This window comes from Elephas maximus, chromosome 9, assembly GCF_024166365.1.
Source record: "Elephas maximus indicus isolate mEleMax1 chromosome 9, mEleMax1 primary haplotype, whole genome shotgun sequence".
NCBI classification, from domain to species: Eukaryota; Metazoa; Chordata; class Mammalia; order Proboscidea; family Elephantidae; genus Elephas; species Elephas maximus.
Window position 1 is genome coordinate 30,683,687 of NC_064827.1, and position 23,748 is coordinate 30,707,434.

At 38.1% G+C, this 23,748-nt stretch overlaps 1 protein-coding gene across 4 annotated transcripts in view; it reads left to right on the forward strand.

Moving 5' to 3' along the window:
- FOCAD (focadhesin) overlaps positions 1-23,748 on the forward strand; it is a 307,707-nt gene that overhangs the window by 197,026 nt on the left and 86,933 nt on the right. For all 4 annotated transcript variants that reach the window (XM_049896729.1, XM_049896728.1, XM_049896730.1 and 1 more), the window contains 3 exons: positions 6,743-6,881; positions 12,299-12,484; positions 14,973-15,094. In XM_049896729.1, coding sequence (XP_049752686.1) covers positions 6,743-6,881; positions 12,299-12,484; positions 14,973-15,094 — 447 coding nt within the window. The remainder of the gene's footprint in view (positions 1-6,742; positions 6,882-12,298; positions 12,485-14,972; positions 15,095-23,748) is intronic.

Consider the following 23,748-nt stretch of genomic DNA (forward strand, 5'->3'; position numbering starts at 1 on the left):
AGAGATCTTTATCTGTGATGAAGAATTGAGATCCTATATGAAAAAAATCTGCTATTTATTAGTATACTGTGAAATGATGTATAGGTTAGCCCTGAAGAACTGGATGAAGAAAATATCACTATCTTCTAAGAATTAGCACATAGCATGACATTATCTTCATTTTCAACTAAACTAGAAATATGTAATAATTTCCAGTATCTAACTAATACAGTCAACTTTAAATTAAGAAGTCATGTTAAGGAGTTAAATGCCTGCTTTCATTCACATTTAGTGTTACCACCAATTGAAATGCATACAGATGTTTTTTGAATGCCCTTGGCATGTGAGGCAGACATTGTGTTAGATGAAGTTATGTGTACTGTTACTCAGAATCAATCCCTGAGGTGAGCTGGCAGTGAGGTTTGGCATGAATATCTAGGGAACCTCAGGTATTAACATGGGTTTGATTTTTTTCTTCGGAATTGATTTTTACACAGAGATTTCATGCCAGTAGGAACCAGGCAAATTTCTGCTGGAGCCACCACATAAAGGGGACTAAAGACAGCTCTTGTAAAACCAAATCTTAAATAAGACAAGGTGTCCTAAGTTTTTGAGGACTCATAAAGTCTGATTGGCCAGCTTGGCACGCAGTTTTCACAAATGGGAAGGCTTAAGAAAGGTGTTCTGTGACCCAGACAATTAAAAGATGAGACTTCAGACTACACTGCGGTAATTAGCAGCACAAAAAAAAAGAAGAAGAAGAAGAAATAACTTTACAGATAAATTTAGTATGAAAACTCCTACGAATAGATTAGCTACAGCATCTGGAGAGATGCTTTTTTATTATTGTTATTTTTAATAAGCAACTGCTCGTTTATTAAATAACTCCCACATACTCTTAACTGCTTAAGCTCTGCCTTTTAAAATATTGATATGTTTATATTTTCCTATACCTTAGAGTCATTTTCAGTTTCTGATTATGTTTGTTAGAGTTTATTTATACTCAATTAAATGCTGTACTCAGTCAGATGTTAGCTAGTTCTTTAACCCAACTCTTCTAAACCCTCTAATCCCTGAATAGCCTTCAATAGTTCTGTATACCTTCCAACATGAAGGGTAGTGATGTACTTAGGGTTGGAGTTTCTGTATATGTTTAGGTTTTCACCATCAGAGTGCAAAGGACTATACAGGAAAGCTTATATAGGCTTATCTTTTTAAAACTTGCTTTTCAATCTTTTTTCTACCCCAAGCCCCTGTTGGAATATGACTCACTCCCAGAACTAACAGTTGCTCACTATGGTGGATATTTTCAGCTGGGCTTGGGATGGGGAGTGCAAGTGGTTTGAAAAAGTCCTCTCCTCACTGGTGTCCAGATTCTCATGGAGAGTAATTAGTTACAAGCCTGCACTATGTATTTTCCTTCTTCTTCTTCCTTGTTCCTTCTTCCTCCTTCTCCATCCTTCCCCTTCCTTCCTCCTACTTCCTCCTTCTTCCCCCTCTTCCTCTTCCTCATTATTATTATGATTGATTACTGCTTTTTAGCTTGGCTGTTTAAATACCTAAAGACCAAAAGTCCAGAAAGTGGTCAAAGGGTTCATACACCACACAAGTGTCCAAAGGCTAAGGATACAACCAAATCAGCTTTCCACTTCTGTTTCATAGATGATGTCAATGATGTAAAAACAGGCTCATTTTCTATAAAAGCATTTTTTTCAAATACTTGGAAAGTCCTTGCCAGGTAGGGACTTATAAAATGCAAAAACCAAGATTCTTTGTTTTCAGAGATTGTCCACTCTGCACCAAGGACAATTGCAAGCTAACAGTCCAGGCAGAACAAAAGGAGCGAGAGGAACTGGCAGACATCAGAAGGAAGATTCAGGGTTGAGTGAAACAGTACCAGTACGTGAAATGGAAAATGTCACCTGAATGAGACACTATATGAGTTAGGGATTTGAATACCAAATTCATCCTTCTTGTAAGTGGTTTGTTGTTAGGAAATCCTGTGGACCTAACACTTACATTGGTTCAATAATTATTTAGTGGACATCTACTAAGTGCTAGACCCTGTCTTATGAGTTGGAAATGTTGAATGAATGCATAAGTTTTGTTGGTTTGTAAAAATGTCATTGTTAATCACGTTAAATTTGCAAATCTAAAAGTTGGTGCAAAAATTTGGGGGCTTCTTTGAAAGCCTGTTGATTCTAGTATTGAAAAATAGACACACATAATTTTTCACTTCTACTTTGTATTTCTTCTGTGTTTACTTTTTCTTGTTTTGTTTTGTTTTAGCTATCTATCCCACTCCCCTGACTTCTTTAGCACTAGAAACAAAAAACAAAAACAAACAAACTCTACAGAACAGTTTTTCTTGTAAAAGAATCAGTAACGGACCGACATGTAGGCAGAGAGGGTTGACTCTTCTTCTCTCTTGACTCAGGTTCAATACAGAATATTAAGCTATTTAAAAATTAAACTTTTCATTATAGAGATCTGCAGATAGATTGTTTTGTTGATTTCTGGAGTTAATTTCAGAAGTGAGTAATATAAAAGAACTGATTATACATCCAGGGTTGGTATAAATATGGCATAACCTCTTTGGCTTTGATTTAAGTGAATGTCATTGCATTCATCAGAAGCTGTTTCTCTTTTAAAATGAATTTATACAGATACTTGACATGGTCCAAATAAAATCTTCTGTTTACGCACAAACTCCTGGATTTTCAGAGGTTATATGTACAGAAAGGTGGTTGAAAGGTTATCAGGCTTGGAACCAACCCACAGTGAGGCATTTTGTAAGGATAAGTTTTCCAGGATTCAATTTGAAGCAGATTTTAAAAGTAATTTGTCATTATGTGTTTGGCTGTCCATTTGTGTTTTTCAGCAAAGCTTAGCTATAATTGGAAGGATTTTGTGGTGGTGGTGGTGTGTGTGTTTTAAATATACACATAATTTTGTTTGAGTGTTTCAACAACTAATATGATGTAATTGTGAATATAACTTCAACAGGTATTTTTCATATGACTTTTCTTGTCTCTCCCTAGTTGTATGCACATTGATCTTGTTCATTTGTTGCACACAAAGGGAAAAGGCTGGGGTTAGCATAGTGAAGCTGGAGAAGCAGAACAAATATTTAAGAGGTGAGCAAAAGAGGAGACAGAAGTATAATGGAACTGTGGTCTGACAATAAGTGCTCATTGTCAGGGAGAATCAACTCATCTTTGAGGAAACAAATTGAAGTAATGATTGGACCATAAATACATAAAGTATATCATTTATGCTTAAATTACAGTACAATTGTGATTTTTTTTTTTTGTTAAAATAGACACATATGTGAGATGCAGAAATATGCCCTCTACCTCATCACAGATAAACTAGTATAGTCACCCAGTTATCTGAGTGAGAAATTAGTTTAAGATGGGTGGATGGATCAGTTTTATTTTTTTACGTCCTTAAGTCTTTATTTAGTAATGGGCTTAAACATGGCAACGATGGTGAGTGTGGTACAGGAGCGGGCAGTGTTTGGCTCTGTTATACACAGGGTCTCTATGAGTCGGAACTGGCTGGGTGGCCCGTAACAACAACAGCTTTCTTTAGTGGCTTGCAGAAGTGTTGATGGCCTGGGTGCTATGACTCATTTTCAGTAATTTAGTTTGAGCAGGACTAAGGTGGAATAAAATATGTGCAAAAATGATATCCCTTTTATCCTAAGTAATTCTGGATTTGGAAGCATTGGGTCATTTGGTATGGTTCACACAACCAGTTTAAGGTCCGTGTGTAGGTTTGTTCTTTCTTTTCTTCTCCTTCTCCTCCCCCTCTCCTTTCCCCTCCTTTTACATCTTCTTTTTATTTTGGAATATAGTCTTCCTCCCCCATTTGTTTCTTCCTTTCTTTTTAAAAAGCTTTTGTTGAGATAATTCACATACCATACAATTTACCCATTTAAAGTATATAGTTCAGTGGTTTTAGTATATAACCCTGTATTTTTTGTACAACTATCACCACAATCTAATTTTAGAATATTTTTCTCTCCCTTAAAAGAAACACTATTCACATTCAATCCCCATTCCATCATTCCCTTGCCCCAGCCCTAAGGAACCTTTCATCTGCTTTCCGTCTCTATGGATTTGTCTATTCTGGACATTTCATATAAATGGAATCATACAGTGAGTGACCTTTTATGGCTGTCTTCTTTCACTTAGAATAATGTTTTTGAGGTTCATTCATATTTTAGCATATACCAATAGTTGTTTCATTTTTGTGACTGAATAATAAATATTCCATTGTATGGGTATACTACATTTTGTTGATGCATTCATCAGTTGATGGACATTTGAGTTGCTTCCACTTTTTGGCAATTATGAAAAATGCTGCTATGAATATTCGTGTGTAAGTTCTTGTGTGTTTGTATGTTCATTTCTCTTGGTTATATGCTGTCTTGATCATCTAGTGCTGCTGTATCAGAAATACCTCAAGTGGGTGGCTTTAACAAAGAGAAGTTTATTCTCTTATAGTCTAGTACGCTACAAGTCCGAGTTCAGGGCGCCAGCTCCAGGGGAAGGCTTTCTCTCTCTGTTAGCTCTGGAGGGAAGGCCCTGTGATGCATCAGCCTTCCCTTCGTCTGGCAGCATCTTGATTTAGGACCCTCAGGTCCAAAGGGTGTGCTCTTCTCCTGGCAGTGCTTTTTTGGTGGTATGAGGTCCCCATATCTCTCTGCTCAATTCTCTTTTATATCTCAAAAGAGATTGGCTTAAGACACTATCTAATCTTGTAGATCTCATCAATATAACTGCCACTAACCCATCTCATTACATTAGTAGCGATAAGATTTACAAGACATAGGGAAATCTCATCAGATGACAAAATGGTAGACAATCATACAATACTAGAAATCATGATCTAGCCAAGTTGACAGATATTTTTGGGAGACACAATTCAATCCATGACATATGCCTATGAATGGAATTGCTATGCTATATATTAACTCTGTGTTTAACATTTTGAGAAACTGTCGCACTGTTTTTCAAAGTGGCTACACTATTTTACATTCCCACCATCAGTGTCTGAAGATTCTGATTTACCTACATCCTCGTTTTGCCTCTGAGTTTTCATACTAGCTTAAGTGTTCACCTGTGCACTCCCCTTCTCTAAATCTCCTGTTACTTGTGAGTATGATGTATGTCAGAGCTTCACAGTACTGTGGTGCTCCACGGTGTCACAGATAGGTTACCAGTCTAGTCTCCAGCTGCATCGTAGCATCGTTGTCTGCTTGCTATGCTGTTCAGATATTATTTTCAGCTTGTACTATGATGTGTAAAAAGTCAGGACACATGGTAGAGATCTAGAACTAACTTCTTATCGGGGACTTCTTTAGACAACTAAACTGGTTTAAATCTCTAAGACAACTTTTAATGACACTTTTTTTTTCTAGTGCTAAAGCTGGCAAATTCCAAATATGTACTCAGACCAAGGGTACTTAGAAAACTGTGCTTGTCAGAGCCAAAGGGTTTGCAAACGTTCCAGGGTTTGGGTTTCTCTGGTGTGCAGTGATGTCAATAAATGCTGTCATGCCATATCAGGGAGGCATACCTGATTGTTAGCTGTGTAATTATGGCTGGCTCAGCTCTCTGAGAATTAGGTGCTCAATAAGGAATTAGAATTAAGTCTTGTCTTGGAAAGCTTTTACTCCTTCTTCACTAGTGAAGAGAAGGCTAGTTATGTTTGAAAGAGTTCATTGGAGTTGAGCTTATTATACTTAAGAGAAGCGTTTCCTCTCTGTTGTCTGTTATCCCCCTGCAAGAATCCTGACTCAGTGCCGTTTCTAGATGGAACAGTGCTTTGGGGACCTATGAAGAAGGCAGTCTGCAGAAATTGTTAATTATTTCTAAAAATAACTCCAGGAGACAGGCTAATGGTAATGACTGGGTTCTGGCACTTTATGGTTATAGCAACCACTTTTACATATTTTGATTTCCTCCCCTAATGCTTAATTTTCTCCATGTGAGCATTATGATGGTGTGTCATTGAAAGTATTAAAAATTTAATTAATTGCTTAACAGTTATATCTTACAAAAACTACAATAGTGGTAATGTTTTTTCATTTTTTATTTTTGGTTCAAGGAAACTTAACTAATCCCAGAACAACCACAAAATCTTACAAATTGTAAATTAGACACAATAAAGCGTAGCTACCGATTATAGGTTTTAGTGTTTTAATATTCCATGACAACAAACTGCCAAGTCTTAAAAAAAAAAAATCAACTGAAGCACTCTGTCCCTGCCTGCTCTCTGTTATGTTCTACTGGAAGATTTTACCCCTTGGCATAGAGACATGGGCTGGAACCACAAATTTAAAAAATAATAAGTATTCAGACAAGGCAAATGTTTAATTACAAGCCAAAAAAGTTGAATATATTGAATGTGTCAGTGTTTGCATTTTCTTGTCTCGTGGTGTAAAATTTTATTAGTTTTCTATAATAATCATTGCTTATACTGGCTTAGAGTGCTTTCTGTACTGTGTTACTCATTGTTTTTTACATGGAACTGAGATTGTATCTAATAAGATGACTAGAGCTTACCATTTAGTTAATCTGATAAACAAATAGATCTTTTAAAAAAATTAATCTTTTTTTTTTTTTTTTTGATGTTATAGAGTGATGCAGTCTAACTCAACCTTTCAGTCTTGACACAGAGAGGACAATGAAAAGACTTCGCCTAATGTCTTAATATTGTCCTTTTATAATCTCATCACTTGTTATTATTTCAGGTAAGACCAGAAATTCCTGTTTCTGATGAGCTCGATGAAGATGAAGATGAAGAAGGTGATGAAAAGGAAGTGGACCTTTCCATTCCTGGCTTCTGCTATCTCAAACTGTTGTCACTTACTGCTCCTTCGGTTTTACCAGGTGACTATTTAGTGGCAGTGAAGTTGGCATTTTTCAGTGATTTTGCCTGTCCAGTTATTTGTGCTCTTATGTAATATATACGTATTGTGGATGCTAACCAAAAGGCTGACAGTTCGAATCCAGCAGGTGCTCCTTGGAAACTGTATGGGGAAGTTCTACTCTGTCCTATAGGGTCGCTATCAGTCGGAATCAACTTGACAGCAATCGGTTTTTGGGTTTATAGCTTACTTTAATCTTAGGTACTTATTTTCTAACTGAAATGTTGAATGCACCCATCCGTTCTATAGAGACTGCTTGAGGTTGTAAGGTGTTCAAAGTACAACAAAAAGAAGGAAAGAAAAGAGTACTTAGACTTGAATAAAATTGAACTGGAAGATTGGTTTAAATAACCATCTCACTGACACAATTTGCAGTGGGATTCACTTAGTTTATATAATCAAGAAGCATTATTTGATGTAAATAACGCTTCTTGATTATAGAAAGTAGGTGAAAAGATCACTAGAATCTTTCTTCAGAGACTCAATGGATAGGTTCATCGTTATGTGTTTATTCTTTTTACAGTTACTCCAATGAGTAACTATAAAAATTTGAGAACTTTTTCTATAGGGAACTTTCTTTTTAAAAGCTTTTCTAATGCTTTTTCTAAATGGATCAAACCGTGTGATCATCCAATTTTGATACAAAACTTAAATGGGTCTTTACATTTTAAAAAATTATTTTAATACTTGCATGTGGTAATTACTGTATATGGATATTATGTTTAGAAATACTGACCAGCTTCTATTAGTATATATCCTACTCAAGAAATAGTGGATAGTATCCTATGAGAAATTTGTTTGGTTGTGGACTGTGATTGGGAATTTACATTATTTTGTTTCAAATTTTATTTTCTGATTATTGAAAACATTTCCCAGAATGAGCCATTGTGATTATGTAGCTTTTAAGTATTAGCCAACATTTTGCTGGACATCTACCTATTACCTTGTTTGATTCTAGACTCTGGAAAGCTACAAGGTAGGAACAGAGAAGAATAATCTAGGACCTCCCCTGTGGTTAGTTTTTTGTTAAGGAAAGAAAAAGCCTCCGGTTATCGAAGGTTCTTTTTCTGTCTTAGAATAAGCTTAGAGTCAGTGTCCTTTTGCATTTTTTTTTTTAATGACTTTGTTGTCTTACGTGCCCCGCTCCCTGCCAGTCTGTGGCATTAGAAGATGAAGAGGGGGAGATGACATTTGTTGCCAAGGCCTGCTGTTTTTTGTCCTCTCCTCTCCATATATGCAAGGCTATGGTGGCCATTTAACTGGTTCTTCTTCATTTTTTGTATTTAATGGTTACCAGGGCTTTTCCTTGAGAAAGAAGTAGAGTATTTGAGATCCACAACTATATCCATTTGAGAAAATTAAAAAATTGCAGTCAGGAGACCTGTGAGTGGTCCAGATGCTATCTAACAAATCCTGTCTCCAGGGGCAAAGTACTTCATTTTTCTGTGCCTCACTTTCCTTGTGATTACTGACCAGACCAAACCCATTGCCGCTGAGTCGATTTCCACCCATAGTGTCCCTACAGAGCAGAGTAGAACTGCCCCATAGGGTTTCCAAGGATCAGCTGGTGGATTTGCACTGCCGGCCTTTTGGTTAGCAGCCAAACTCTTAACCACTGTACCACCAGGGCTCCCTGGGATTACTAGGGGACTAAAAAGAGAACCACAAGAAAGACACCCTTAGAAACCCCGAGCAGGTACAGGGTGGGTGATATTTATTAGGTTGCTAAAAGCTGTAGGCAGAAAACTGGGTTGCACTGAAAGTAAGTGAATCCTGGCCCTTGTCTCCTATTTGTCCCTTTGAAATGAACAGAAAAGCAGCTGCAAAATAAATCCAGTAATTTGTGTTATTTTAAATAGGAATATTACTGCTTTTTCTTTTAACACTCTTATTTTGAAATAACTTTAGACTTACAAGAAGTTGCAAAAATGGAGTTCCTGTATACCTTTTACTCAGCTGCTTCCATTAATAACACCTTACTTAACCATAATACATTATTAAAACCAGGAAAGTGACATTGGTACAATTCTATTAACTAAACTAGAAGCCTATTTGGATTTTACCAGGTTCTTTTTTTTTTCTTTCATACTTTACATAAACTTTTTGAGATTGGCTTTTTTTTTTACTCAGCATAATATCCTTGAAATCCATCCACATTGTTGTGTGTATAAACTGGTGTTTGCCTCTTTTTATTGCTGAGTTTATCCCATCACCTGATGAAGGACATTTGGGTTGTTTTGAAAATTTATATCTAACACTCTGTGCCCTACAAACTTTCAGCTTCTTCTGAAATTCACATGTGGTCATCTGGAAGGAAGAGACTAGGGCAAGGCTCAAAGATAGTGGAGAAACCCTCGCTTAGCACTGGGAGAACATGGGACTCCATATATTAGGTACACTCAGCCTGAAAGCATCTTACACAATAACAACCCACTGCCGTCAAGTTGATTCCAACTTATGGTGACCCTTTAGGACAGAGTAGAACTGTCCCATATGGTTTCCTAGCCTGTAAATCTTCATGAAAGCAGGTTGCCACATCTTTCTTCCACGGAGCACCTAGTGGGTTTGCACTGCCAGTCTTTTGGTTGGCAGCCAAGTGCTTTAACTACTGAGCCAAGAGGGCTCCTTCAAAGCATCTTGCTCACTTTTAAACCACTTTTTTTTTTTTTTTAGTTTGCTGAAGAGTTTGAGGGACAGACAAATTTCAATTCCTGAGTTAGGCTTTTCTTCTTGGCTCAAGAGTGGTTTTTAGTTCATGTACTGATGTGTACCTGGCCCTTAACATGTGTAGCTGTTGCCAGAATAGGATCCCTTCTGAGAGAACATGAAATGATCTTTTTTCCCCCCTCCTCACCATAGGGCCTCGATTCCCACAAGCAGATAGTTAATAGATACATTCTTAAAAGTATGTACTTATGCCCAGCTTGAAATAGTTACACACGTGCATGTGTATGCAGGAATTGGAGTATATGGCCTGCAATTGCGTGTTACTCATTGTTTTCATTTAGGTGATGTATTGATCAGGGTCCTGACAGGAAAGGGAGGACACATTCAAAGAGAGAGTCATTGAGAATAGTTTAATAAAGGAACTATTTACAATTGTGTTATCAGGTTAAGGGAATTTTGTAAGGAATGGTGAATCATCCCAGAATGGTTAATGTCCCTAGACCTGAAGGGGCAAAGGAGGGAGCAGTTACCAGAATATGAGAGAGCATCTGTACCACAAGGTAGGGCTGCCTAACAGGAACTGTTGCCCTCAGAAGAGGGATGAAGGGAACTTGCAGCAATCCTGCAGGCATGTCTGGAGAATACATCCCCGACCTCACTCTGTTTCTACCTTCTGGTCTCCTGCCAGTCTCTCCGTTGGCTGAACCCAACCAGAAGACAAGGAAGCCTGTTGATGCAGTCCTTAAAGTTGTTCTCCAGGGCACAGAACAGGGTTGAGAAGGGTAAAGAGTGGACCAGGAGGCTCAAATGGAAAACATCCCACACAGGTGTTCTATGGGTTATGAACTGGAGAAGCTTGATGCATCTAGGAGGTTCTTTATAGGAAGGAGAGAACTGTGCATATGTGTAATAGGTGCTCCAGTGAGTACTTGCTGCCTTTAATTTAATCATGGTTGCTTTTAAGGAGATTTTTAGATCTATTCAGAATGAAATTCCAGTTTAGTTAGGAGGAGCCTCATTTTTTTTCCTATAATAAGAGGTACATGCAGTGGTTTCCTTTCTTTGTTGTTTTTTTTTTGCTCCATATGATTTGTTGTTTTAATGTTTTGGGTGTTTCTGTTTCTGCATTGGGCAGCCTCTAGTGGTACACAGGAAAATGACACTTAAATATAAACCTGTAGCCTTTTTAAATGTCTTGGGTATCTTATTGTCTTCTGGACCGACATTCCTGTGTTTTCTTGTTAACAAGTAAAATAGTAAGCCGTAAAGATCTTGGACTCAATCAGAAAGAGCACAAGCAAATAAATGATGAACTAACATTTCATTTTTTACACTCTGTACCAGTATTGTATTGTATAATACTGGTATATAAAAAAAAATTTATTTTTATTTTTATATACCAGTATTATACAATATTGGTACAGAGTGAGGGATAGTCATGGAAGTCACTCTCTGAAAAGACCTAAATGACACTGGGGCTAATATGTTCCAGATAGAAGGAACAGTGAGTGCAGTGGACCTTAGATATCGACTTTGTGTTTTTGAAGAATGGAAAAAAGGCGATATGGAAATGTGGCTTAAGCATACTTAGCAAGGAAGGCAGATGGTAGAAAATGGGGTCGGAGGGAGAGTCGGGGGCTAGATCATAGAAGGCCTTGATCATAGTCAGAAATTTGTTTTGTTTTTTATTGTAGCAATATATATACAAAACATTCAATATTTCATCAGTTTCTGCTTGTACACTTCAGTGACATTACTTACGTTCTTCAAGTTGTACCACCATTCTCACTATCTTTTTCCAGATTATTCCACCACCGTCAACATTCAATGCATTCTAAGCAAAAATCCCCCTTTTTCCCCTTCCCTCCTTCTCTTCTCTGGTAACCACTAATTACTTATGGTTTCTATATCTACAAGTAGGAATTGACTCAATGGCAACTAATGGCAAAAAACATATTTCATATAAGTTATATCATATAGTATTTATCCTTTTGTGCCTGACTTATTTCACTCAGCGTAATGTCCTCTAACTTCATGCATGCCAAGGCATGCATCAGGACTTCATTCCTCTTTCTGGCTAAGTAATATTCCATTGTATGTGTATATATACCACCTTTTGTTTACCCATTCATCTGTTGATGACCATTTTGGTTGTTATTTGGGTTATTGTGAATAATGCTGCAATGACTGTCGATGTCATAGTCAAAAGTTTTGATGGTATTCTATGTACCATGAAAAACCATTGGAAGATTTTAGAGGGGCAGATAACATTCTGGCTTCTGGGTAGAGGATGGATTGTAGAGGTGGTCATGAGAGATCAAATCAAGAAACTAGTTTTTACATTAGTCCGGATGAGAATGAGAGAAGATGGTGACTAGGCACGTAGCAATGAAGATGGAGAGAAATGGATGGATTTGGGATGAATTTTGAAGGTAGATCCAGAAGGACATGCTAATGGGTTAGATGTAAGGAATGAAGGAAAGAGAGGAGTTAAGAATGACTCCTAAGTTTTTAAGCTTGCACAACTGGGTGCCATGTTCTGATTTGAGGAAGACTGGAAAAAGACTAAGAGGGGGATAGGGATCAAGGGTTCTGTTTTTACCATGTTAAGTTTGGTCTGAAGTATGGCTGAGTTATATAAGTTAAGAATGAATGTTTCTCTTTAGCATCTTGTATTTAGTCTACTTTTGATATCCTTTTATCCTCTTTCAGCCTTGGAGGAATTTTTTACATCACTTGTGAAACAAGAAATGGTGAATATGCCCCGTGGGGTGTATCACACTGCATTGAAAGGAGGTATCCGTTCAGATCAAGGGAAGACTATTGCAGGAATTCCCAATTTTATGTTGAAAATGTATGAAACAAACAAACAACCAGGTTTGAAACCTGGCCTTGCTGGTGAGTATAGTGCATAGTATTAAGGTTCAGGTTTTACATGTATGTAATGATTCAACTTCTGCTTCCAAGTAGGGTGTGATAGATCATGGTAGGGCATTGCTACTGCTAACAACAACTAGACACAGCTGTGTAAGTTACAAAAATTATAAAAAATCACATTTTAAAAGGCATCAGAGAGCTGTGGAAACAAAGATGAATAGATGGACTAAAATTTCAGAATAGGGAGAAAATTCTACTTTTTTTTTTTTTTAATGAACATTCACTGATTCTGGTCATAGATTAAGGACTGGGGCTTGGTCCAGGCAGAGGCTTGTTGGAGGAAAGAGAAGCCAGTGGAGCTTTCAGTGGTTCCATGAGGTGACAACTGCAGATTTTCGCCACAGAGCATTTGCTGAACATTGAGTTTGCACAGAAAGCTGATGAGTTAGACTGAAATCTTCTGGCAACACGAAATCTCCTTCAGCCTTGTGGTGCTTAGGAAACAAAGATGAGCTAGGAGAAGTAGGCTGAAAACAAAACACATATGAGAGGGAAGCCCTCAGGGGAGTAGTGCAATGATCCTGAAGATCTACAGCTGCCTTCCTCTGGGTGTACTTACCAGTTCTGGCCACAGTACTCAGTGCCTTTGAGTCGATTCTGACTCATAGTGACCCTATAGGACAGAGTAGAACTGTTCCGTAGAGTTTCTAAGGAGCACCTGGTGGATTTGAACTGCTGACTGTTTGGTTAGCAGCCGTAGCACTTAACCACTACTCCACCAGGGTTTCCTCTGGCCACAGTAGAGGCTGGGAACTCAGGCTTGACTTGGCAGGAGGCTGGTGTAAGAGGCAGAGAAACCAGCAGAGATCTTGGCATTCATATGGTGCTAGAGTGACAAAACTGCGGACTTGAAGGGCTTCTAACACACAGCCTCCTTCAAGATATTCGTCAAATTTTGAAACTCCATAGGATGGGAGGAAACCCTGATGGCGTAGTGGTTAAGTGCTACGGCTGCTAACCAAGAGGTTGGCAGTTCGAATCTGCCAGATGCTCCTTGGAAACTGTATCGGGCAATTCTACTCTGTCCTATAGGGTCGCTATGAGTCGGAATCGACTCGACGGCAGTGGGTTTACAGGATGGGAAACTAAATAGCTAAGCTGAAAACCTCTGAAGGGTGGACCTGAATCTCCCATAATCTTTCGGGACGAAGGAGTCAGACTCCTTAGACTATCAGTTGAAAATGTTGGAGGAGGCATTCCCTAAGGACGGGGTGAACCAAATCTAGACTGAGATTTACCAAATCTGTAAACCCAAATCCATTGCCATCAAGTCAATTCTGACTCCTAGCAACCCTATAGGACAGAGTAGAACTACCCCATAGAGTTGCCAAGGCTGTAATCTTTACAAAAGCAGACTGCCACATCTTTCTCCCGCAGACTAGCTGGGGGGTTCAAACCACCGATCTTTTAGTTAGCAGCCAAGTGTTTATCCATTGCGCCACCAGGGGTCTAATCCTAATCCAGCTCAATCCCTGGTTAGATTGAGATGATCAGTCCCCCACCCTATCTGCCTAACAGAGGAAAGGAGAAACTCCTGTCAGGGAGAAAATAACATCTGTTAGAGCCTCTGTGGTTCTTTCATATGCTGTCCACCATACAATGAAAAAGTACTAGACACATACGAAGAGGCTCGAAATGAAGGGAACATTTCGTGAAGAAACGTAAATCATCTCAGTAGGAAAATAGCACAATTCTAACCTATATATACTAAGTAACACAGCTTCAAAATATGTAAGACAAAAATTGAAAGAACTAAAAGAAGAAATAGACAAACCCACAATCACAGTGGTCCTTGGATGTGTCTTCTCATTGGCTCAAAATTCCCAAGTAGTTTCCAAGACTACACTACCTCATCCTATAGCACTTGACTGCCTGCAACTGCTTTCCAGTGACGCTGAGGGTGCACTGGAGTGAAAAGTTGACCACAGCGAGGACCGGGAGGAGATGGGTTAAAGAAGCAGGAGGGAGGAAAAGAGGGGAGAATGAATGTGTATGAGCCCAGGTATGAGGGAAATCTTGGTTCACTTGTGGGTAAAATGAAGGAACCCATGTTATCCAGCATTCACAAAGTTTAATATGTATAAGCATTTCTCTTTAAATTTATTAAAACAAAAAAACTTAATAAAAATTCTAGAAGTAATTGCTCATACATTTTAAAATGAGCGTTTAAGACAGAGTCATGAATTATGAATTTGTTCATTTATTTACAAATGAATAATGTGCTTAAATAATAACTTGTAACTAAGAGATATTTCAAATATAGTAACTATTTGTATCTCTTCTATCTTTCCTTATATACCAAGAGTCGAAAATCATCATTTGCTTAGCAGATTCTCTTTTGATTGCTGAATCTCCCTATCCAGATTGATTAAGTATGGATTTGTGAGAATGTAACTAGTGAATTTCTACCATAAGAAATGTTTTTGTAAGTTTCTTTTTTTTTTTTAAGGTGGTATGTTATTTTGTTACGATGTTTCAATGTATCAGAGTAAAGATGGCAAACCATTGAATCGACTGATGGCCAGTAGAGGGCGAAGTTTCAAGCAGACATCCCTTGCTCTTGTGCATGAGGTAGGTACCTCTCCATACTCCGGATAGGCTCTTCTTTCTTGGTATATGTCTTGGAGTTTCCCTCCTTCACTTTATGCTTATGAAATACTGACCACCAATAATATAATTTTTCTCTTTATTATAACTACATAAGTTGCCTTTAAAGGCAAACAAAATAGCTGACTCAACTGAATACTGAAATGTTTTAGTGTACTTCTGAAAGAAACTGGCATGCTTCCCCTACTGTTTAGCCTAATTATTAGGGAGTTGTGTCCAGGAGTTTGGCTTATTGCATCAATGTTTAACTTCCAGTGCTTAGAATAAATATCAACTCACTATTTAAAGAAATAATATTGCCTATTTCTTCATTCTAATCCTTTGCAGGTATGCAGGGCACTAGTGTTTAGATTTTGGAGTACTGGGAAATAACAGTAAATACAAAGTGATTAGGGTTTTAGTTTTTATTTTATTTTTCTTTTGACCTTTCCTTTTCAATGAAATATGTGATGCCGTTAGATGATTTGCAGAAATCTGACCATTGCAAATTGCAGCAATGGCAGAGGAAGAGAGAAATGGGAAGCACTTGGAAAATGTATGTTTTTGTTTTTTTATTATATGCAGTTTTTCATTCAGGTATATATAAGTTAAAATATATGCATAAATAACACAAAAAAAAAATCACACCAAAAGGATTTATTTTATAATTCAGATATAACAGGTTTTATACCAGTTTTAACAGAAAGTATGTGTATTGTAAACATTTAATGGACTTAATATAAAAATAGTTAAAAAACATAGCACTTATAAAATAAGTATATGTATCTTATTTGGATGCACAATTTATGAATCCCAGAATTGCCAATATGGCTAAATTTTATTCTGTGTTACACCAGTTACCACCAGTTTAATAGCATAGGAGAGTACACAGGGTTTTTAAAGACCTCTTTATGCCTGGAGCCCTGGTGGCGCAGTGATTAAGAGCTCAGGCTGCTAACCAAAAGGTCAGCAGTTCAAATCCACCAGCCACTCTTTGGAAACCCTATGGGGCAGTTCTCTGTCCTATAGGGTCACTAAGTCAGAAACAGCTCTACGACAACGGGTTTGGTTTTTTTATGCCACCCATTTTCCTTTTATATGCTTAGGTTGTGTTGAAATTACACAATTATTTGGTTCAGAACCTTTTTTGTCTGCTACAATTACTTCATTCAACTCAACTAAAGAAGGATCTCTGGGAAGAGGAGGATTTTAATTTCACAAAAGAGGGAAAAACATAGGCGATCTCTACATTAGTTTCCCCTTAGTGTGTTGTTAATTGGCATTACTCTTTTGCTTTTTAAGCTACACCCATAGGTAGTTGAAGGCTAACTAAAGTGTAAAAGTCTTAGCAGAAAGTTATTATCATTCAAAAAGTCACCATAAGAATTTAACCAGAAAAGAGTGTTAATGTGGGCAACTGCAGAAGACACCTGATGAATAGAACTACTGCTATCAAAACTTATTTGAGACGTGCCACATTCTGTGGGGAAAGATAACTTGTTGCTTATGTTATAGAGAGCCTAGAAAATTTCAGAGGGAAGAGACAATAAAATCACTATTTTAGGACTCGACTGGAAGTCATATTGGGTAGAATTGTGCCATCTTCACATTACCAAATCTGTGGTAGGATTTTAGTTTGGATTCCATTTTCTGTTTACTGTAGTCCCCTATCCACCACATCCATTTGTAAAAAAACGACAAAGGTAGGGAATGAGGCATAAAAAAAATAGTTTATCAAATTGTAGGACAACAAATAATATGAATTTTAAGAGCTGGTTAATTATAATAAAAAATGCAATAGTAACAGCTAATAATTAGCTTGTGTACTTTTAAATTACTCTTTAATTTAAATTTATTTAACCGGGCTCCTATTGATGAGGAAGCTGACAGTGAAATTTCCTTCCCTGAAGTTTGCTGCCCACCTTGTCATCCTTTGGCGTTTCTAGCTACTCTCATCTAAATTAGATGATACTGATTTGTCCCAGTATGAGAACGGCACTTGTGCTTCATTATTTTCTCCACCTTTGGTCACAAAAAATGCAAATTTTCCTGATCCTGTGATGCCATTCAACCATATTTCTACTTCACATTAGAAAATGAGCTCTTTTTTCATTTTTATTTCAAAGAAACCTTATCTAGACTTGTTGGCAGCGTGATGCTGAATGGACCGTTTTGTTGTGTACTTTTTTTTTTTTAAGTGATCAGCATTTGATTCTTTTTGACTTATAAATTAATTTTTTTATGACTCCTTTAAATTTTTTCACTAAATGCCCAAATGTACATGTGCTATGATCCATCGTTTGAAATACAAGAAGTGTAATTAACCTTTCTTTCAGTTTCTCCTTGACTTTAAAAACATACTTCTTATGAAGAATATGGGGTAGTGTTAGTAGTCATACGATGTGAAACAATTAGAAGAAAAGTCTGATAATAATGGAGAAGAATGGTATCTGTGCTTATTACACATCCCCCCTAGAAAACACTGAAAAGTATGGTTTTGCTGTATTTTAGATACTCCGTAATTACCATGTGATGCGAGTTGTTATGGTAACTGGGTTTTCCTCCCTCCTATTAAAAAACAGAGTAAATGGTTGCTTGAGATGTGATTGAATTGTCAGCTTTCAAGCTAATGTTGCCCTGATGGGGAAAGGAAAAAGAGAGAGAGCAAGAATGAAAGGGGCCGGGGGTGGCGGGGGGGTTCAGGGGAGAAAAAGAGAGTAAATGAGAGAGGGAGATGTGTGTTGGGTGTGGGGCCAGAGGGACGGGAGGAGAAAAAGAGAGTTTTAAATGTTCAGAATGCCCCTACAAAGAGTTAAGTGTTGTCTTACTTAAAAAATGTGTCCTCCACAAGCCCTCCCTTCTGGTCTTTCAGTCACCATTTATCAGGGGACAGTAATAACAAAAATTATTTTGTACAAACAAGATTACTATTGGCAGAAAATTGAAGCCTATTATTTCTTATATATAAACAGTAGGACATTGAGTGGTTTTGGGGGTCTCTAACACTAAGTACAAATGGCTTTTCTTCTGGGAATGTGGAAGGAATGAGGGTGTGTGTGTGCATGTGTGTGTCAGAAAGAGAGAGAGGGTGACAGAACCAAAAGTAGTGGCTTAGTATTTATTCCTGAGTCCACGTAGCCACTGAAGTTAAATTTATTATTTGATAATAACATGTACAACTGCGGTGTATGAAAAAGCCTCGTTTTATAAGATTAGGATTTTTTAATTAGTAGTGAATACTTGGTTTATCTGTCAATTTTTACATTACCGCTAGTTAAGACTCCGATTTTCTCTTCAGTTTTTTCTTTTAAAACTGAACAACCTTTTTTAAAATTTTATTTTCACCTGCTATCCACCTTAAACCCAAAAAACCAAACCCAGTGCCGTCAGGTTGATTCCGACTCATAGCCACCCTATCGGACAGGAACAGAGTAGAACTGCCCCATAGAGTTTCCAAGGAGCGCCCAGCGGATTCGAACTGCCCACCATTTGGTGCTCAGCCATAGCACTTAACCACTGCGCCACCAGGGTTTCCCACTACCTACTTTTCCCCTTCTAATTTGACAGTCAAACAATATCACCAAACTTTTTATTGCATGGCATTCAGTATTTAATGAAGGGCTGTTAAAATGAGTATTTTCTTGTAAATGGAATGAATAGTATTTGTTAAGATTACTCAAGAGGCAGAAAGCACTATCTAATTTCCTGGCAGTGTGTTCTGAACAACATTAACTAATTAGGTGGCCATGTAGTTCCTTCGAATAAAATACAGATCAGTAAGAAAAATGTGATCTACTTTTTCATTCTCTCTTCCAACATTCCTCTGTATTCATAAATTGTGTTTCTATGCAGAATATTTTCTGTTTGAGCTAGCATTTCAGGTATACTTAATTAGGACCTATAGGAAACAGCAAAAAAAAAAAAAAATGTTTAGTCAGTGAATTTCAAAAGATTAAGTTTATAATACCTGCTTTAAAATTTTACTTTGTCCTTCCCTGCATTTTTGCCTGGAATTAAACAGTTCCTGACAAGAATGTTGTGGGCATGCTTTTATATAACTTCAAATAACTGTGTCATCAATAACTGATGTTTGAGTTCAGCGGAGCCTGTTAAAAAATGTTTTAGAGCATTGTGTCTCCGGAGTGATTGGGAAGTTGAACATCATAATTTTCTGTGATTATTTGCTTATGCAGTATGGTTTTCACATGACAAGAATTTGTCTTAAAGTGAATGCTTTACATTTAATTCAGTTAAACTCAGCAGGTACTTAAATGAACACTTAACGTGCAAGGCACGGTTATGAGTACCATGGGAGGGGTTTCAGGAGGAATAGGACATGATCTCTGCCCTTAGGATTGTATGAGATTAAGGTCCACAAACAAGTAACGTAAGAGGGGATCTGTACATAGGGGGCTGAAAGCACAGAGGTGGGGGAAATTATCTCAATAAGTAGAAATGAGAGGAAGAAAGGGCATTCAAGGTAGAGGGAGCAGCAAATGCAAAGATCCTGTAGCATACAGGACAGACTTGGGAATTGGTTTATGTCTTAGTTATCTAGTGCTGCTATAAAAGAAATACCACAAATGGATGGCTTTAACAATTATTTATTTTCTCACAGTTTAGGAGGCTAGAATTCCAAATTTAGGGTGCGAACTCTAGGGGAAGGCTTTCTCTCTGGGCTCTGGACGAAGATCCTTGTCTCTTCTGACCTGCTCCTGGCAGATCTTCATGTGGCTTGGCGTCTTTCGTCCCCCAGCTCTGCTTCTTAGCTTGCTTGTTTTAATCTCTTTTATATCTCAAAAGAGATTGACTCAAGATACACCCTACACTAGTCCTGCCTCATTAACATAACAAAGACAACTCATTTCCAAATGGGATTATAACCATAGGCATAAAAACCCAGAAAACCAAACCCATTGCTGTCAAGTCAATTCTCACTCATAGCAACCATATAAGACAGGTTAGAAATGCCCCAGAGAGCTTCCAAGAAGCGCCTGGTAAGTTCAAATTGCTGACCTTTTGGTTAGCAACCATACCTCTTAACCACTATGCCACCAGGATTCCCACAGTCATAGAGGTTAGGAATTACAACACATATTTTGGGGGGCCGAAATTCAATCCGTAACAGTATATAACCCAATTAAGCCATAATACAGGTTAAATGAAAGAGACAACCAGGAAATCAAATGGGAAAAATTGGTTGAGACTCTTGACCAGCAGAGCTCTTACGTGAGAACAAATTATTTCTTAGAGTGAATGGTCCGCTTTTGGTTCTAAAAGACTTTGAACATTGTACAAAAGTGTTTGGGTTTTTTTCTTTAATGAGCCACCAAAGGTTTCTGAAAAAAGTTCTGGGTTAATGTAATAGCAGCAGCATTTAGGATGGGTTAGAAGGAGGAAAGGTTTTAGGCCATTGGGAGATCAGTTATGTGACCTCATAGTAGTGCAGATAGGAAGTAGTCAGGAGTAAACCAGTGAAGAGCTCTCGTGGTACAGTAGTTAAGCACTCAGCTGCAAACAGAAGGGTTGGTGGCTCAAACCCACCAGTGGCTCCAAGGAAGAAGAGATCTGGTGATAGGCTTCTGTAAAGATTTCAGCCTGGGAAACTTTATGAGGCAGTTCTACTCTGTCCAGTAGGGCCACTATGAGTTGAAAGCAACTTGATGGCACACAACAACAAACCAGTGAGGGACAAAATAGGGACAAATATAATAAACATTTCACAGGTAAACTTGACATTTTTGTTGAGGGGCAAAGGAAAAGCCCCGGATAAATCAGAATTTCAAATCTGGGGTGTCTGGGATATTGATGGGTAATATTGATAGAAATAGGAAAGATAAGAGGCAGAATGGATTTTGAACATTGATGACAAAGAAGTGCGTACAGAGCATAATAGAAGGTAAACCCAGTGCCATCGAGTCGATTCTGGCTCATAGCAGCAACGGTTATAATGGAAGGTAAGAGGTGAGAATTTGAGAAATACATTCTAAAAGCAGTGATTTTCAAACTATGTTTTTAAAATATTTTTATTGTGGTATTATTTACATACAGTAAATTTCTCCCCTTTTAGTGTCTAGTTCTATGATTTTTACATGAACATACATTCATGTAACCACCACCACAATCCAGATATACAGTAGTTCTGTCACCCTAAAAAATTCCTGCATGCTCCTTTTCAGTCAACACCTCCGCCACCCCCATCTTGTGGCAACCACTGATCTCTTTTCTGTTCCTGTAGTTTAAACTCTGTTTTAAGAATTCCTAGGGACCATCACATGGAATGAGGGATGTCATCGCTGATGTCAGATGGATCTTGGGTAAAAGCAGAGAATACCAGAAGGATGCTTACATGTGTTTTATTGACTGTGTAAAGTTATTCGACTCTGTGGATCGTAACAAATTATGGATAACCTTGAGAAGAATGGGAATCCCAGAACACTTAATTGGAACCTGTACGTAGACCAAGAACAGAGCCAAGGGAATACTGCTTGGTTTAAAATCAGGACAAGGTGTGTGTCAGGGTCGTGTCCTTTCACCATACTTATTCAATCTGTATGCTGAGCAGATAATCTAAGAAGCTGGACCGTATGAAGAAGAACGTGGCATCAGAATTGGAGGAAGCCTCATTAACAACCTATGATATGCAGATGACACAACTTTCTTGCTGAAGGCAAAGAGAACTTGAAGCACTTACTGATGAAGATCAAAGACTACAACCTTCATTACGGATTATACTTCAACATAAAGAAAACAAAAATCCGTATTACAACTGGACCAATGGGCAACATGATGATAAACAGAGAAAAGTTACAAAAGATTTCATTTTACTTGGATCCACAGTCAATGCCCATGAAAGCAGCAGTCAGGAAATCAAATGACACATTACATTGGGCAAATCTGCTGCAAAAGACCTCTTTAAAGTGTTAAAAAGCAAAGATGTCACTTCGAAGACTAAGGTGCGCCTGACCCAAGGCATGGTATTTTCATTTGCCTCATAATGCATATGAAAACTGGACAGTGAATAAGGAAGACCAAAGAAGAATTGTTGCCTTTGAATTATGGTGTTGGCAAAGAATATTGAGTATATCATCAACTGCCAGAAGAATGAACAAGTATGTCTTGAAAGAAGTCCAGCCAGAGTGCTCCATGCAAGTGAGAATGGCAAGACTTTGTCTCAAGTACTTAGGACATGTTATCAGGAGGGACCAGACCCTGGAGACGGATATCATATTTGGTAGAGCAGAGGGTCTGCAAAAAAGAGAAAAACCCTTGACGAGTTGAATTGACACAGTGGCTGCAACACAGCTTGAGCATGGCAGCGATTATGAGGATGGTGCAGGACTGGGCACTGTTTTGTTCTGTTCTACATAGGGTTTTTACATAGGGTCAGTATAAATTGGAACTGACTTGATGGCACCCAACAATAACAAAGGGACCACCATGGGGTACAGTGATGGCTTAGTGGTAGAATTCTCATTTTCCACGTGGAAATTCAAGTTCTAGGCAATGCACCTCAAGCACATCCACCACCCATCTGTCAGCTGTGAAGCTGAACAGGTTTTAGTCGAGCTTCCAGACTAAGACAGACTATGAAGAAAGACCTGGCGATCTACTTCCAAAAATCAGCAAATGAAAACTTTAAGGATCACAGCAGACAGATTTCATTTTGCATGAGGTCGCCATGAGTTAGGGGTTGATTAAGTGGCAACTGACAACAACAACAACAACTATAAGGACCGCCACAAAATAGTACTGAATGATCAAGAAGGCTGGACTCCAAGCTCCCTGTCTTTGTCCTTATTTTAGCAGGTTTTACTTCTCTACTTTAAATATTGGTGTTTTACTTAGCATTGTATTTGGGGTGAGTGGAGGGTGGTGGGAAGAAGCCATAGCTGAATGTTTGAACATCATTGTTCTACACTGTTACTGCTACGACTCTTCTGAGCCACCATCATCTCTTACCTCCATTATTGCAGTGGCCCCTGAATAGGCCTCTCTGCTTTGACATTTGTTCCCTATAGTCTGTTTTCAACATAGTGGTCAGACATCATTTTGTAAGATTCTTCTCAAAACTTTATAATGGCTTCCTCTTTCCTAAGAGCGAAAGCAAATCCTACAAAAATTATCTAGAAGGCTCTGTGTCATCTGGGTCCCTGGTAATTCTCTGACCTTCTTGTCTTCCACTTTCCCCTTTGCTTACCTTGCTGTAGTTACTGGCCTTCTTTCTGTTCTTAAAACATGTCAGCCACAAACTACCTTAGGACATTTGCCTTATTTTATTTTTAAGTTGAGGTAAAATTCACAGAATATAAAATCAGCCACTTCAAAGTATACAATTCAGTGGTATTTTGTACTTTCACCATGTTATGTAACCACCACATCTAGTTCCAAAACATTTTTATCACCCCCAAAGGGAACCCCACATACATCAAGCAGTCACTTGCCATTCCCTCTTCTCTCTGCCCCTGGCAACTACTAGTCAGCTTTCCATCTCTACGGATTTCCCTGTTCTGGATTTCATATACATGGAATCGTACCGTATCTGAACTTTTGTGTCTGGCTTCTTTCACTTAGCATAATGTGTCCAAGGTTTATCCATATTATAGCAGGTATCAGAACTTCATACCTTTTTATAGCTG